Below are 17,324 nucleotides of genomic sequence, written 5' to 3'. Positions count from 1 at the left end.
CCTAACCTAACCTCACCTAACCTAACCTAACCTAACCTAACCTAACCTAACCCATCCAACCACATCTCGAAATATCAATTATACATCGAAAAACAAGAAAAAACAAGAAAAAAACAAGAAAACTCAACAAAGAAGAGTTCCAGGAAAATCCCTCACACATCGAGAGAAGAACAAGGCAAGTGTTATAAAAGTCCCAGGAAAAATACCAGATAATCACAGCAAAAATACCAGGTAATCATAGCAAAAATACCAGATAATCACAGCAAAAATATCAGATTAACACGAGGAAAAATACCAGATAATCATCGCAAAAATACCAGGTAATCATAACAAAAATACCAGATAATCATAGCAAAACTACTTGATAATCATAGCAAAAATACCAGGTAATCATAGCAAAAATACCAGACTAACACGAGGAAAAATCAGAGTATTTATTTCTTATCACACTGTCGTCATTAAGGCCACCAGCACCTAAACTGAAACACGACCAAGAACACTACAGTGACACCCCCTACTTGGAGAGGAAATTCCGTTATATCGAGGGTGTGTTTGATGTGAAACCTCCATCTAATGAACTATATAGATGAAAGTCCGTTATATCGAGGGTGTGTTTGATGTGAAACGTCCATCTAATGAACTATATAGATGAAAGTCCGTTATATCGAGGGTGTGTTTGATGTGAAACCTCCATCTAATGAACTATATAGATGAAAGTCCGTTATATCGAGGGCCTGTTAGATGTGAAACCTCCATCTAATGAACTATATAGATAAAAGTCCGTTATATCGAGAGTCCGTCATATGTGGAAACCCTCAAATAATGGAATATATATAGAGAGAAGTCCGTTATATGAAGGTTAAACTACATATGACCCTAACACACTCTAGATAACTCCGGGACTTCTGGAAACTAGATTAAAAACAAAAATAATAAAACGATATGATTCCTTGTTTCCCTTTAAGTCTCTCTAGCTGCCAGAGTTATTCCTATCAACTAAAACAATAAAATCAACTAGAAATGTTTTGGTTATCTAGGTAACCTAACCTAACTTAACTAGAACAAATAAAACCAGGTAGAAATGTTTTTGTTTATTCCATCTATGTAACCTAACCTAACCTAACCTAACCTAACCTAACCTAACCTAACCTAACCTAACCTAACCTAACCTAACCTAACCAAATCTAGGGACATTCATCAGAGACGCCAAGAAGTAGAGCAAAACAGAACAGCAATAGCGTCCCCAGCCTCATAAATCCTCATCTCCCCGGAAAATGATACAGACACTGCAACAATCACTGGAAACTGGAACAGACGCTGGAACAATCACTGGAAACTGGAACAGACACTGGAACAATCACTGGAAATTGGATGAGACATTGCAAGTCACTGGAAACTGGATGAGAAATTGCAACAGTCACTGGAAATTGGAAAAGACACTGCAGAAATCACTTGAAATTAACAGACACAACACAATTCCAGCCTCCAAGTAAGGTACCTTTTCTAGACAATAATAAAAAAAAAAACGATAGGAATGAGAACAGCAACTGAGGAAGAAGCTGGGGGAAGACTCAACGTGTATTTCCCAAATAACCACATGACATTTTTCTGTAAACTGGCACAGGCATCGAGAGGAGTGTGCCAGTCTCAGAGCACACATTCCAGGCAAGCTAGGATACTGGAATCTAGATCAACAACATCAGGATATAGTTTCCAGTTTGAAGCTATACAACTTCCTAACCTAACCTAACCTAATCTAACCTAACCTAACCTAACCTAACCTAACCTAATCTAACCTAACCCAAGTAACTTCACCGACATTATTTCACCTCCCATGACACTTCTCTCTCTACATCACAACAGTAGGTACCCTGGGACCTATAAGAGGATAAGAACTAAAATGATCAATAATTTCTATCATAATACACATACTAAGGACAACTAGAACAACACTCTCCTCCTCCTCTCTCTCTTATTCCTCTTCTTCTCCTCGCCTCGCCCCCTCCCTCTCCTACTACTACTACTACTACTCCTCCTCCTGCTCCCCACTACACGGCTAGAACTCTCGCTGGGAAAACTGGACCAAGTGTCTCTTCTGGTCTCGAGGTAGAAATTATAATCATGTTAGACTACCGGGAACTAGAGCAGGCGTTCTCCAGAGTGGCAGACTCCTAACCTAACCTAACCTAACCTCACCTAACTTTACCTTACCTAATGTAACGTAATGAAACGTAACTTAAACTAACTTTACCTAATGTAACGTAACGTGACCTAATCTGTCTGGAAACTGGAATAGAGTTAGAAAAACCAGCTGCCACTCTTAATCTACGAGAAACAGATTCCAGGCAACAGAGAAGTTACACCAGAAAAACCAACACCACCTTCAGATTCAAGGAACATCTTCCAGACAATCCTGGAATCTGGAAATTGAATAACTATTGAGAACACTAACCTACAATAACACACTCCAGAACATAAGAACAATAACAAGAACACCGGTAGCGCCTCCACTGTCTTAAGACCCTCTTCCAGCCAAGCCCAGTAACACCTCCCTGGAATCTGGAACGGCAGCAACAGCAGAGACTTCCAGAGCCTGGCAGTCGGCCAACACCAGCCCCCCTACCTCCCCGGTGGTGCCTGGAAGCTCCTACCTCTCCTATATACTTCCACGGGACTCTCTCTCTCTCTCTCTCTCTCTCTCTCTCTCTCTCTCTCTCTCTCCAGATTCCTTCAACCTCTGCAAAGTCAAGTATTGATCTGGCTGTTAAAATTCAAGCAAGTCTACCTAGAGATTACCAAGTCTACCTATAATTAACCTTGAGTCTACCTATAATTAACCTCGAGTCTACCTATAATTAACGTCGAGTCTACCTATAATTAACCTCGAGTCTACCTACAATTCCTCTTGTATTCGGACCAACAGACAGACGCACTGACAGGCAAGAAGGATAAACAGTGAGGCGTGGCATCATCGGCATGACCTTGTACAAGCCGACAAACAACTAAAGACTAAAATTTTCATCATAACAACCACAGAAACCCGATAGCACAGACAGACAGACAGACCAACAGACAGAGAGACAGACCAACAGACAGAGAGACAGACCAACAGATACAGACCAAAAGACAGACAGACAGACAGACAGAGAGACAGACAAACAAAAGCAGGCAATATAACGCGGCTTTAAATCCACTAAGACTACATTAAGTTAAAAAAGTGTCTCTCAGTAACTTACAATGTCTCTCTCAGTAACTTAGTATATCTCTCAGTAACTCGGTATCTCTCTCAGTAACATACAACACCTCTCTCAGTATCTCTCAGTAACATACAACACCTCTCTCAGTATCTCTCAGTAACATACAACACCTCTCTCAGTAACACAGTATCTCTCAGTAACATACAACACCTCTCTCAGTAACACAGTATATCTCAGTAACATCCAACAACCTCTCAGTAACTCAAGTGTCTCTCTCAGTAACACAGTATATCTCAGTAACATACAACACCTCTCTCAGTAACACAGTATATCTCAGTAACATCCAACAACCTCTCAGTAACTCAAGTGTCTCTCTCAGTAACACAGTATCTCTCAGTAACATCCAACACCTCTCTCAGTATCTCAATATCTCTCTCAGTAACACAGTATCTCTCAGTAACATAAAATACCTCTCTCAGTAACTTACACCATTGTCTTAAGATACGACTCTTCCGCCATAAAGCGCCCAAAAGGGTAAAACTTAGTAAATAAAATGAACTTTGTTGTGGATGACTCATGTTGTCTGTACGTGAGTGAGTCTGGGAGATGGCGAGAGAGAGAGAGAGAGAGAGAGAGAGAGAGAGAGAGAGAGAGAGAGAGAGAGAGAGAGAGAGAGAGAGAGAGAGAGAGAGAGAGAGAGAGAGGAAAACGACACAAAAACACACACACGTACAGATAGACAGACAGACAGACAGATAGATCACACACATACACAAAAACACAGACAGACAGACAGACAGACAGACAAGACACACAGAACACAGACATACAGACAGACAGACAAGACACACAGACAGACAGACAGACACACAAATAAGATACCTAAAGTGTACACCTAATATTAAAACCTTTCACCCTAGAACACAATTTCCGTCAAAAGCTGCGAGTTAATTGGCGGAAAACACACCTGTGATGGCTTACCTGACCTTCTATACACGTGACTGCCATAACACGCGTCGGGGCTCCTGACTGACTGACGAATTACCTCAGAAGAAGAAGAAGAAGGATAATGAGGAGGAGGAGGATGGAGGAGGAAGAGGAGAAGGTGGAGGATGCAAGAAGAAGAAGAAGAAGAAGAAAATTAAAAAAAAAAGAGGAAAAAAAAAAGGACGAAGAACTTAGAAAAATAAACGCAACCGGACCAAAATATATAATAAAGGAAATATGAAGAATACCTCCACAGCTCTCAGATGGCAACGACCTCCTGTAATTTCTTCTGTGTGTTAGTCTGTCTCTTCACTCAACATCTGGGCACAATAAACACTCTTTAAAAAACATAACTCATAATTAAATTGTGACCTGGATGGTGAGAAATTGGGTCAGGTGAAGGAGAGGGGAAGGAGGGAAGGAGAGAGGAAGGGGTAAAGGAGTAAAGTAAGGAAGGAGATGGGAACGGGAAGAGGGGAAGAGGAAGGGGCAAAAAGAAGGAGAGAGGAGGAGGAGGGAGAGAGGGAATGAGAGGGGAAAATGGGAAGGAAAGGGAAGGAGGGGACAGGAAAAGGAAGGGGTAATGGACGAGAGAGAGAGAGAGAGAGAGAGAGAGAGAGAGAGAGAGAGTATCCAGCATCACGTCATGAATCCGAGATGGCGTTCGTGAAAATCCGGGTTCTAGGAAAACACTCCTTGTTGACACTGTGCACTGTTTATGTATCCACGGTTGCATGGGAATGGCATCAGCAGCGGCTCCCTCGGACGAGTGGCAGTGTGGGAAATGTTCGCATTCTACTCTATTTATTTATTTACGCAGTTTATCAAGGACTGAGCAAGTGTGTGTGTGTGTGTGTGTGTGTGTATGTGTGTGTGTGTGTGTGTGTGTGTGTGTGTGTGTGTGTGTGTGTGTGTTGTTACCTTGATAAATGGGAGGTGACGTCCTTGATAACATGTGGAAGGGAGAGGGAGAGGAGGGGAGAGGGGGAGAAGAGTAGGGAGAGGAGGTTAGGAGGAGGAGGGAGAGGAAAAGGAGGAGAGAGAGAGAGAGAGGGGGGAGGATGGGGGGAAGGGGATGGGGGGAAGGAAAGGGGGAAGGGGAGAGAGAAGAGGGAGAGGAACAGAGGAGAGGGAAGGGGGATGATGGGAGAGACAGGGAAGAAGGGGAAAGGAGGAGGTAGGGGAAGGAAGGTGCAGGAGGGAATGTTGCAAACCTTTCCTCTCCTTCCTTCCCCTTGTCAACACCTTCTTCCTCCCCTCCCCTCCCTTCCCCACCTTCCCTCGCTCCAAGTAACCTAGGTGAACAAAGATGAAGCCTTACTGGTATAGGAGAGAGAGAGAGAGAGAGAGAGAGAGAGAGAGAGAGAGAGAGAGAGGCGCCCACTACATCCAGGTGAGTGTTGACTTTAATAACAACAGGTATATGCCAGGTGATCACTGTTCCCCTCTCACTCACTCACTCACTCACTCACTCACTCACTCAATCTCTCTAACTCACTCACTCTCACTGACTGCTTGACACACTCCCCCAATCACTCATTCAATCACTTAACCTCTCACCCACACGCACGCACTCACTCACTCACTCACTCAATCACTCACACGCACTTGACCTAGTAACCAGTGAAACAAACTTAATGAGAATTTGCAAGTTGAAGTGGAAATCGCAGAAGAGAGAGAGAGACAGGCCAAGGTAAAACCCAGTTAAATTTTTAATGAGCAAAATTAAAGCCATTTAGACAAGCACTAACATTGATTCTATAAACGTAAACAAGACGAGAATGACATTTTTATACAGAACTCGACTTTAGTGACAAGTTAATCCCATCTCGTTCGCAATTTGCAATATTTGAATGAAGTTTGCAATGACCCTGGACGATTCCAAACTAATTTAAGTGAAATTTAACCCATCTAAAGTGATAATTGCACACACACACACACACACACACACACACACACACACACACACACACACACACACACACACACACACACATATATATAAGTTGTACCATTCAAACTACATTGCTCGGAATTCTGGCCTTGAACGATGGTGGTCTGTTAATATTTTGTATTTATTAATTTTTGTTAGATGCTTAGGAGGATGAAGGAAAGGAAGGATATAGGATAGGGAGAGGGGAGAAGGAGGAGGAAAGGAGAGGATGGAGGATGAGGGATGAGAGGAGAGAAGGAGAAGGATAGAGTAAAGTGAGAGAGAGAGAGAGAGAGAGAGAGCAATCCGTTTGTAAAGTTTCATCACAGTCAGTGTGTTAGTTTTATTCGAGATATATATGCACACACACACACACACACACACACACACACACACACACACACACACACACACACACACACACACACACACACACACACACACACACACACACACACACACACACCACACACACACACACACACACACACACACACACACACACACACACACACACACACACACACACAACACACACACACACACACACACACACACACACACACACACACACGAGACATGGCTCAGATCCAGTTAGTCGACTAGACATTTTCCCTGCTTGTGTCTGTATGTGTTTGTGTTTGTCTGTCTGTCTGTCTGTTCAAATTCGCTTTGTGTGTGTGTGTGTGTATGTGTGTGTGTGTGTGTGTGTGTGTGTGTGTGTGTGTGTGCGTGTGTGTGTAACTTCCTGCCTGTGTATATGCGTTTGTCTATTCATCTGTCTCTAGATATCTGTATCTTCCTGTCTGTTTCTGTCTGTCTGTGTCGGGTTGTCTATGTTTTTCTTCTATATTCGTACTTACTGTCTGCCTCCCTGTATGTATGTATGTATGTATGTATGTATGTATGTATGTATGTATGTATGTATGTATGTATGTATGTATGTATGTATGTATGTTATGTATCTACAGCACTATAGATGTTACGAATCCCCAGAGAAGAGGAAGTAAAAGGAGACCTCGCCTTGTCGTAACCTCAAAGCACCATCGGAACCTGCTACGTCTTAAGCTCACAACATTAGAGGAAGATGCTGTGTCGTGAACCAATAGCACGGAGACAGGACAAGGTATATATGAGGTTAGGTTAGGTTAGGTTAGATTAGGTGAGGTTAGGTGAGGTTAGGTTAGGTAAGTACAGTACAAATCCTCCGGGCGACGCGTGCACTGACTGGGGTGGGGGACGGGAAGGGGGAGGGGTAGTAAGGGAAGGAGGGAAAGTAGTGGGAAGTAGAGGAAGGGAGTGGGGGAAGGAGTGGGGTAGGGCATGGGGAAGGAGGGAGGGGGGGAGGGGGGGAGAGGGGGAGGAAGGGGGGGAGAGGGAGGAACAGAGGGGGAGGAGTGTCTCTTCCTTTCATCCCCAGGGCTTCCCGAGACACACTGAGGGGCGCCTTGTCACCTCCTGGGTGGTGTAAGGCTTCTCTGCCTGATATACGGTTTAGCAGAGGTCCTCCCTTGTATATATGGAGAAGGGGAGAGGGAGAGAGGGAGAGCGATATGAAGGAGAGGGAAGAAGGATAAGGAGAAAGGGGGGTATGGAAGGAATAAGGAAGGACAAAGAAGGGAACGAAGGAGGGAATGAGGAGAGACAGAGAGACCACCAAATGAGACGAAACACAGAGAAACACAAAGGTAAACACATCCATTCCCAGACAACATCGCTCAGCACCTGACATATGATCGAGTTACTGATGCACACCTGAGAGTAAGATGGTCTCGACAGGTGCTACATTAGTTCACCTGTAGCTCACCTGCCATACACCTGTACCTCACCTGCCACATACCTGTACCTCACCTGCCACATACATGTACCTCACCTGCCACACACCTGACAACCATCTCCCCACACACTGTAGAGTCTTCCTTATGGATCTCAGCAACGTGGTACCTTTTTTCTTTTCTTTTACAAACAAGAGAAATAACAGGTATTAGTAGTCACCTGGTGTGTGTGTGTGTGTGTGTGTGTGCGTAAACTTGTGCTGTTAGTTAATATGTGTTCTCTGTAAACATGTGTTGTCTGTTAAGAAAGAAAGAAAGAAAGAAAGAAAGAAAGAAAGAAGAATGAAAGAAAGAAAGATAGGATGAATAAATGAAAAAGAAGAATGAGAAAGAAAGAAAAATAACAAGAACAACAACAATAATAAATAGGGGAAGTAGAAGAAACACAGTTAGAAAGAGAAGAAGAAAAACAAAATCGAACAAGAAGAAAGAGAACAGAAGGCTAGACCGTATTCCACAAGGTGAACACACTAATTAGTTTAAACCAGGATATACTTGGGGTCACCTACACGTGCCTGTGACCACTAGACCACGGCAGCCTCCTACCTGGTGGCTGGATACAACTCAATAAAACATTTTCTTTTTTTCCTTCTCTTAACACACAGAGGATGACGTCAACAACATGCCAGGCTAAAGACAAGATCTGATTGGCTGTGAACGTAAGAAATCTGGTATCTGATTGGTTGGAAACATAAGAAATTTGGAGTCTGATTTGTTGGGAACACGTGAAATCTGGACTCCGATTGGTTGAAACACAAGAAATTTGGACTCTGATTGGTTGGGAACATAGTAAACTTGGACTCTGATTGACCGATATAAAAAAATGTTCTTTGCCCTTATCATTTAGGAACAAAGGCACCCTGGCACTGATTGGCTGAGAACAAAAATATTTACCCGCTGATTGGCTAAAAATAAAAGCACCTTGAATCTGACTGACTGATAAAAGACCACTTCAACGCCCATTGGTTAAAAAAAGCACACTGCCACCTAGATAAGAATAAAAGTCCCTTGACACTGATGGTCCGAGAACAAAAGTAACTCAACGCTGATTGGCTTGTAAATAAAAGCATCCTGACGCTGATTGGCTGTGAGCAAAAGACAGTCGACATTCACTGGCCGAGAACTGTCGTCGGTAAACAGTGTGTAGAATAGGTACTTTTACTTGTACACAACGTTGACAGACACAAGACATACTGACAGACACAAGGCAGAAACAAAGCTCTTCTACCATCGTATAAATACATAAGAGACTACATAATATTAACGAATAAGTAATAATAATAATAATAATAATAATAATAATAATAATGGTTGCCCCTCGTGTCTGAGGATGGCCGGCCCTATAGGTGTAGAAGCTGTCGCCAACACAACAACCACACCCGAAGTTAACGCGCTGCATGACCCAGTATCAAGGAATAGCCCGAGCAGACCGGACAGCTCGCCAGCATACATACATACACGCTTAAATAAAAACACACAACTACATAAAGGATTAAGTCTAAACATGCATGCTAACCCCCTAATCACATACATACATACATGATCATAAACATACAAATATATAAAAAAAACACCAACACTTAACTAATCAGCTGACATTTAGTGAGAAAATCTTATACTTACAACACAGCGACAGTGGCCACACTCGCCCTTGTATAGCTTTACCTGTTGAAGAGAGATACACTTAGTACCTGGTGCAGTGAGTGCGTACAGGTGTTACAGTGATTAATATGAGTGCGTGAGAGAGAGAGAGAGAGAGAGAGAGAGAGTGTTGATTTACTCTTGTAATTAATATTTTCTTTAAACAGTAAAATAATAATAATAATAATAATAATAATAATAATAATAAATCATATGCCATTAAGATTATTACCAAAAAAAAATCACTCTCACTTCTCTTGACATGTCTTACAGCGTGTGTGTGTGTGTGTGTGTGTGTGTGTGTGTGTGTGTGTGTGTGTGTGTGCATCATCTTTCTCCTCCCTTACCCATCACCTCTTTCCTCCCTTACCCATCACCTCTTCTTCCTTACCCATCATCTTACCCCTCATACCCCCCCCCTAAGCATCTGGTCAAGTACAACCAGAATAAAGAACGGAAGATAAATCGTTAAATCTGGTTCGTGTATAGTCAGTTGTGTGGGACCTTAGTACGTGATCCAGCCGCTCAGTTGATGCACGATGTAAACAAACCACAGGTGTTCTTGATCCACTCTTCGTGTTCAAGTCTTCCACATGTTTATACCTCAGGCTTGTGTCCTGTTGCAAGTCTGATGACACGTGTTCTGATGGTGAGGTTTTCACCCTCTCTGACACGTGATTCTCTCCCTCTCTGACACGTGATTCTCTCCCTCCCTGACACGTGGTTATCTCACTCCCTGACACGTGATTTTCTCCCTCTCTGACACGTGATTCTCTCCCTCTCTGACACGTGGTTATCTCTCTCCCTGACACGTGATTTTCTCCCTCGACACGTGATTTTCTCCCTCTCTGACACGTGATTCTCTCTCTTTGACGCGTGGTTTTCACCCTCCCTGACACGTGAGTTAGATGTTTCCACGTGTTATTTTGTGGAGGTTCATTAGCTGATACAGTTTACCTGGAGATTAACCTATATACACCTACCAGCTTATTTCATCTGACGATCAAACACCATGACACGACCTGTGGGGATTAGGGTTAAGTTAGGTTAGGTTAGGTTAGGTTAGGTTTGGCTTGCGGCCGCGTTCGTCACGTGATCATCAGCTGGTAATGACCGTAACTAAACCCCCTAAAAGTTCACTACGTTTTTATCAGTTGTTTCCCAGTGTAAACAACGAGATGAGAGAGAGAGAAGTGGGAATCATCTGATATCGAAAGTAAATAAAGTTAAATTTGGCGGGAGATTATCAGCTGATGCCGTCCGTGGTAATCAGCTGACCCTGAATGTAAATAAACAATGAATATCTCGCGTGGTTAATGAGAGACTCTGCCACGTACTTCATAACCTTGCACATATTCTCACCGTGATGCAGAGGCTAACATGTTGCAACAGCCACTGCAGGATTAATGCAAAGTTTACAGAGAATGATCCGGAATTAATTCTTACTGTTTCGTTTATGTTGTAGGTACGATCTTGTGTTATATTTAATTTCGAGTTAGAATGTTTTAACGTTGAGATGACGTCAGTAAAATGATGATGCAAATGATGATGATAATGATAATAATGACGATAAATGATAATGATGATGCAAATAATAATGATGACAATACTGCTAATGATGCAAATGATGATGATAATGATAATAATGACGATAATGATTATGCAAATAATGATGATGACAATACTGCTAATGATGCAAATGATGATGATGATGATGATGATGAATATGTTAATCATAACAATAACAAAACTAATGAAGACTAATGAAACAATGACAATTATGACAATGACGTCTACAATGATGCCAATTCAAATGCTGACTATAACGACGATAATAATAATAATAACAAAGACAACCCTCATAACACAACCATCACCATAACACGCCACCCCCCCACACATCTTCCTTCCCCTAATTCGGTAGTTATGCAAATTAAGCCAATGCCGGGGCCTCCCTCTCTCACAATGACCGTACTATAACGTAACACTCATACGTCCTCGCCCGTAAGCTTACAATCAGACTCATCGCCATAATGCCAGGTTGCAATCGGACTGTAGTTGCAACACAGGACTTTTAAAATCCCCAGTGTGGTTAACCTGTTGTGTGTGTGTGTGTGTGTGTGTGTGTGTGTGTGTGTGTGTGTGTGTGTGTGTGTGTAAGTGTGTGTGTGTGTGTGTGTGTGTGTGTAATGTTGAGTGGAAGGTATGTGATTAGCCCTGATGGATCGGTGAATGGATAGATAGATAGACAGGTAAACAGGTCGATAGACGGATTAATGCGTAGAGAAAATAGATAGATAGATAGATAGATAGATAAAATTATAGATTAGGCATTAGAAGTAAGATATATAAAAATCTATACATTCATACATACATACATACATACATACATACATACATACGTACATACATACATACATACATACAGATAATATATGAATCTATCAAGTCATATATAGTGATAGTGAAAAAAATATAAAAAACAGAAAAAAACAGATATAAAAGAGAAAATAGAATAATTAAACAATAAGGGGGAGAGAGTTTATAGTATATATTAGTTAATAGAGAAAAATATTAGCATCTGTAATGGTGTAGGCGAGAAGACATTACAGAAAACGGAAGTCCTTTGTAAACATTGGAGAGAGACTTCCGTAGAGTGTCACTGTCGGATGGCGTAATTTATTTTATTTATTTTTTTGTCATTAAGTTTCATAAATGACAGTTGAAGTAAACGATAATTAAATATATTACATTTTGTATAAAATAGTTATTTTAATCATTAGTTGACTACGCACACGCACGCACGCACACTACATCCTTGACCACCGTAGGGTCAAGACCTATTCAGGCGCTGCCCCTGCTGAGCGGCAGCCCACCTTGGCCATGTCGGGCTGCCGAACTTTTTCAATAAACCGTTAATTATTATTATTATTATTATTATTATTATTATTACACACACACACACACACACACACACACACACACACACACACACATACACACACACACACACACACACACACTTAACTCTCAGTAAATCACTCTTGAGAATATCTTTCCCATCAATTACATCACATGGTTCTCATCAGCCACAGATCTCTCAGTGTGATACTGTGTCTGAGTGATGAGCCACATTCATCACGAGTCACGAGTCTTATAGGTTCGTAAGCCTCACCCCACCCGTCCCCTCCCTGCACACCACCCCACCCTACACCTTCCTACACCACCCCACCCCACCCTACCCCACAACACCCCTTCCGGATCCCACCACACCCCACTACGGCCAAACTTGAGGCTAAGGACATGACAATCCTGCTGACCATAGACAATCAGCCGGTGAACAAAATAGACGAAGAAATCAACACATGGTGTGAAGCCATAGGAACAGCCTACCAGGAGGCCACGCCTCTCAAACTCAACATAACTCTCCCCCACCCACAACAGACACCAGAACTCATAGCCCTCACAAACCAGTTCCAACTGCTGCAACAGAGAGCCGAGACCGATGGTTGGGACATCGTAAGTTACAATACATACAGAAGAATACGGGAGGAAATAAAAACAAGATCTCTGGAACAAAGCAACCTTAAATGGGCCGAAATAGTTGAACAACTCTCACATACATAAAACGACCCAGGAGAGTTCTGGCGTCGAGTTAAGAGACTGAAAGGTTGCAGCCGTAACGAGTCATCATATATAACTGACGACCAAGACAAAGAACCCATATTCAGGGACATATGGAGGAACATCTTCCGAATCACAAATGAAGAGAATAGGGGAATTTGTGGTACCCACGAGGAGCTCGTCCTTGATGAACTTCGGGGCCAGACACACCGCACTCAGCCTTCCCCTGAAATCATATGGGAGGATCTAAGAGCGGACAGCCCATTGTCCAAGCCAATCACCTCGGAAGAACTCAACAGAGCTATCTCCAATACCAAAAACAAAGCCCCTGGTTATTCAGGCATCACCAAGGAAATCCTCAGCCACATTAACAACCCGGCCATGAAGAGACTGAGAACCACAATGAACGCTTGCCTGGCCTCAGGCTACTTCCCAACTAAATTCAAAGAGGCCATTATTACCCTAACACCAAAACAAGGAAAGAACCCCGCCGTCCCACTAAACTACAGACCGATCTCCCTCCTCGAAGTACCTGGAAAAATCCTAGAAAAATCATCAATAACCGTCTCAGAAATCACCTGGAAACAACAAACAGAGTTAACTGCAGACAATTCGGGTTCAGGAATGGGAAGTCCACCACAACAGCGATAGCCCTGGCATGTGAAAACATAGCCAGAGCCGCGGCGAGTGGTAGACAATGTAATCTAACTCTCCGGGATGTAGCGAAGGCATTTGACAAAGTCTGGCATGAAGGTCTAAAATATAAAATCCTCCAACTCGGACTTCCCGCCAACATTGTAAAGCTGCTTTGCAACTTTCTTGACGCCAGAAATGCCAGACTGAGGGTAGGACAACACAGGAGAGACCTTCCCACTCATGAGCAGAGTCCTTCAGGGGAGCGTCCTCTCTCCCACCCTACATATTATCTACACAAGTGACACCCCGCCTCCCACTAGAACAGGTAACAAAGATATTATGTATGCAGATGACATCACTCAAATAACAACACATCAAGGAAAATCCCGAGCGTTACAAGTCGACAACACCAGGCGGGAATTAGAAAGGGTAAATAATTACGAAAAACAATGGAAAATCCAAACCAGTCTCCCGAAATTCACAGTGATGCCCTTATGCAGAAGGAAAACCCATCCATTAGTAACCAATAATGCCCAGATAGAATACAAAAGCAGAGGCACCCTCCTGGGCCCGCATATATCCACGACAGGTTACTCCCATCATGTCCACACCAGGAAGGAAAAGGCAAGAAGAGAGCTGAGAAAACTATACCGCTTTAAGGCGCTTACTGAGAAAATAAAACTCCGCCTGGTGACATCATTTATCATACCGATATTAACTTACCCAGCAGTACCTCTTCATACTATGAGCAACTCTCAAATATTAAAATTACAGGTGGTCCAAAATGAGGCCCTAAGATTCGTCACAGGTGAAAGATACCCCTTCACCAGAACCACAGACGAGATACATAGAGACCTGAGAATGAAACCCATCAACCAGCAGCTGCACACCCTGGCCAGCAGAGTCTGGCAAAAGATAGAACGATCAGAGCAAGAACTCCTTCAAAGACTCCCACCAGATAACGTCAACAATCATACATGGTTCCCAAAAAGTTACCAAATCTCAAAAGGTCCATTACCATCCCCGATCTATAGATCTACACGGCCAGGCAATAGACAACCTCCCTAGACCAACATCCGCCAGTAGGGTCGGCGGAATATGAAATAAGGCCCTCAGAACACCCATATATGGGACAGGGTAGGATGTCTAGTGCCTGTACCGACAGACAATAAATAACCCATGACACAACCCTAACAGCAATTAGCTTAACTAGGCGGTCAGCCCGCCCTCTCTTACCTCCTCCTAAATTTCTTCAATTTCCGAACTATAACTTCCTTCCTCCACCTCTTTCACCCCTCCTTTCTCTAAAAAAACACTCCTCCCCACCCCTCTCTACACCACCCCACCCTACACCTCCCTACACTACCCCACTCCTCCCCACCCCACCCCTCTCTACACCACCCCACCCCACTCCTCCCCACCCCACCCCATCAAACTGGATATCTCTACCTTGTTCACTTAAGAAAAATGTTCATATTTTAATGGTTTGTGCCTCTTAAGTTATGACACAATAATAAAATCTTAAAAGATCGCAAGTTAAATTATTCCTTAATTGATAATACTCGTACAAGAACACCTCTAACCTATTCACTTAAGTTGCGACACAAAGATAAGATTCTCAAAAGTTCCTACGTTAAATTTCTCTCCCTTTACCCCTCAAACTCAACCCTCATCACTATATCACAACAAGAATCCTTCACTAGATCCTACAATCCTTCATAACGCAAAAAAAAAGCCCACAAGAATCACGAACCATAAGTAGGATGCGTCAGAGAGAAGGTAGAGTAGGCCTATGTAGGATTGTTATAGGCCTATAGTGTGTTGTAGTCTCCTGGGGGGCGTTAAGATGGTAATAGGTGGATGAAAGTCTTCTTATATGACCTGATTATCACACGTGACCTTGTTATTGTTGTTGCTTTTGTTGTTATTGTTATTTGTTGAGTTTTTGTTGTGTTACGTTGTTGTTTCTTTTGTCGATACTATTATTATTATTATCATCACCAATCACGTGCGAGAAATTATAAAGAAAAAAATACTAAACTGTGAATCTTAACCGATAAAGCAGTGAAGATGACATACGAGCCGATAAACGAGAATAAACGTCACGCTCTCAAACACTCCCTGGAATCTATCGAGATACGAAAGGAATCCAGCATGGCGGCGGGACGTCTGGGAGGATCAGGTGACAAATGAGCTTCGTACGAGCGTCCTTGCCTTCCTCTCCTGACGATCTTCATTTGTTTTCCATGAATCTTATTGTTGACTTTGTGTCATCTATACTTTCGTTGTTTACAGTGCATGTCGTAATTCTTATATCTATGTTAATGCGAAAAATAATATCTTCCATAATAATGACAAACAGATAAATCAATAAAATTATCGAATAAATTAAAGTGAGGATAATTGGAATAAAGTATATATAGATGAGGTGCATGCGATTGTCTTTTGTTCCGAGTCTCTTTTGTTTCCGGTATTTATAGTTGTTGATAAATGGAATATCAATATAATTAGTATAATTTTTTTAGATAATTCATTTATAATGTTCCAAACTGTGTTAACCAAGGTCTCTCTCTCTCTCTCTCTCCCTCCCTCCATCCTCTCTAACTTTCTTTTTCTGTTTCTCTCCCTACCTCCCCGTCTTTTATTTCTTTGTATCTATCTATCCTTCCATCCCTTCCCCTCTCCCTCCATCGCTCTGAATCCGAGACCGAATCCGAGACCAAATCCAAAACCGAATCCATGACTAAATCCGAATCCGAGACCAAATCCAATTCCGAATCTGGGTAAGATGCAAAGATGAGGATGTAACTGCACAAGGCCATAACACCAAGATGATATGGTCAGTGTTGGCACTCTGGGGAGGCAGTGGGCGATTGTGGCCTTGACTGGGGGGGTTAGTTGTAGGGAAGAGGGAGGGGGGAGGTGGGGGAGGTGGAGGTGGGGAGAGGAAGGGGGTGGTGGGGGGGGGAGGTGGAGGTAGTAGGGGAGAGGAAGGGGCGGTGGTAGGGGGAGGGGTGGAGGTGGTGTAGAGGAAGGGGGAGGTGGTAGGAGAGGGGAGGGGAGGTGGAGGTGGGAGGAACAGGAGGAGAATTGAAGAGAAAGAGGGAAGGGATGAAAGGGAAGAGGAGAGAGAGAGAGAGAGAGAGAGAGAGAGAGAGGTAGAGAGAGAGAGAGAGAGAGAGAGAGAGAGAGAGAGAGAGAGAGAGAGGTAATATGTGTAGACATGCAATATGGTACAATATGTCAGTTTGATACAGGCAAAGTCATAATATGTCAGTATAATACGCGTAGACTTGTAATATAGCACAAAATATAACTAATTAACATGATCTGAGTGTAGCATCTATTATAATATAGTATGGGTTATATTAAAGCACTATATAGGACCTATTAAGTACAGTATATAGGCCCTATATTAAACTTTCTAATTTCTTTTTCAAAACTTTTCTCATATATCTTTTTTTAATATGA

At 42.6% G+C, this 17,324-nt stretch overlaps 1 protein-coding gene across 5 annotated transcripts in view; it reads right to left on the bottom strand.

Annotated features, from left to right (window-relative positions):
* The window catches only part of LOC121862192 (rap1 GTPase-activating protein 1-like), a 193,118-nt gene that overhangs the window by 107,125 nt on the left and 68,669 nt on the right, over window positions 1–17,324 (bottom strand). For 4 of the 5 annotated variants that reach the window (XM_042360277.1, XM_042360278.1, XM_042360280.1 and 1 more), the window contains one exon: window positions 9,576–9,617. The exons of the other annotated variant lie outside the window; for it this stretch is intronic. In XM_042360277.1, the coding sequence (XP_042216211.1) occupies window positions 9,576–9,617 (42 nt within the window). The remainder of the gene's footprint in view (window positions 1–9,575; window positions 9,618–17,324) is intronic. 5 annotated transcript variants of the gene reach the window in all.

The sequence above is a fragment of the Homarus americanus genome, unplaced genomic scaffold, assembly GCF_018991925.1.
Source record: "Homarus americanus isolate GMGI-L3 unplaced genomic scaffold, GMGI_Hamer_2.0 scaffold25013, whole genome shotgun sequence".
Taxonomy (NCBI): Eukaryota; Metazoa; Arthropoda; class Malacostraca; order Decapoda; family Nephropidae; genus Homarus; species Homarus americanus.
The sequence above is the reverse complement of the archived record's forward strand: the minus strand, read 5'-3'. Positions and strand labels throughout refer to the sequence as shown.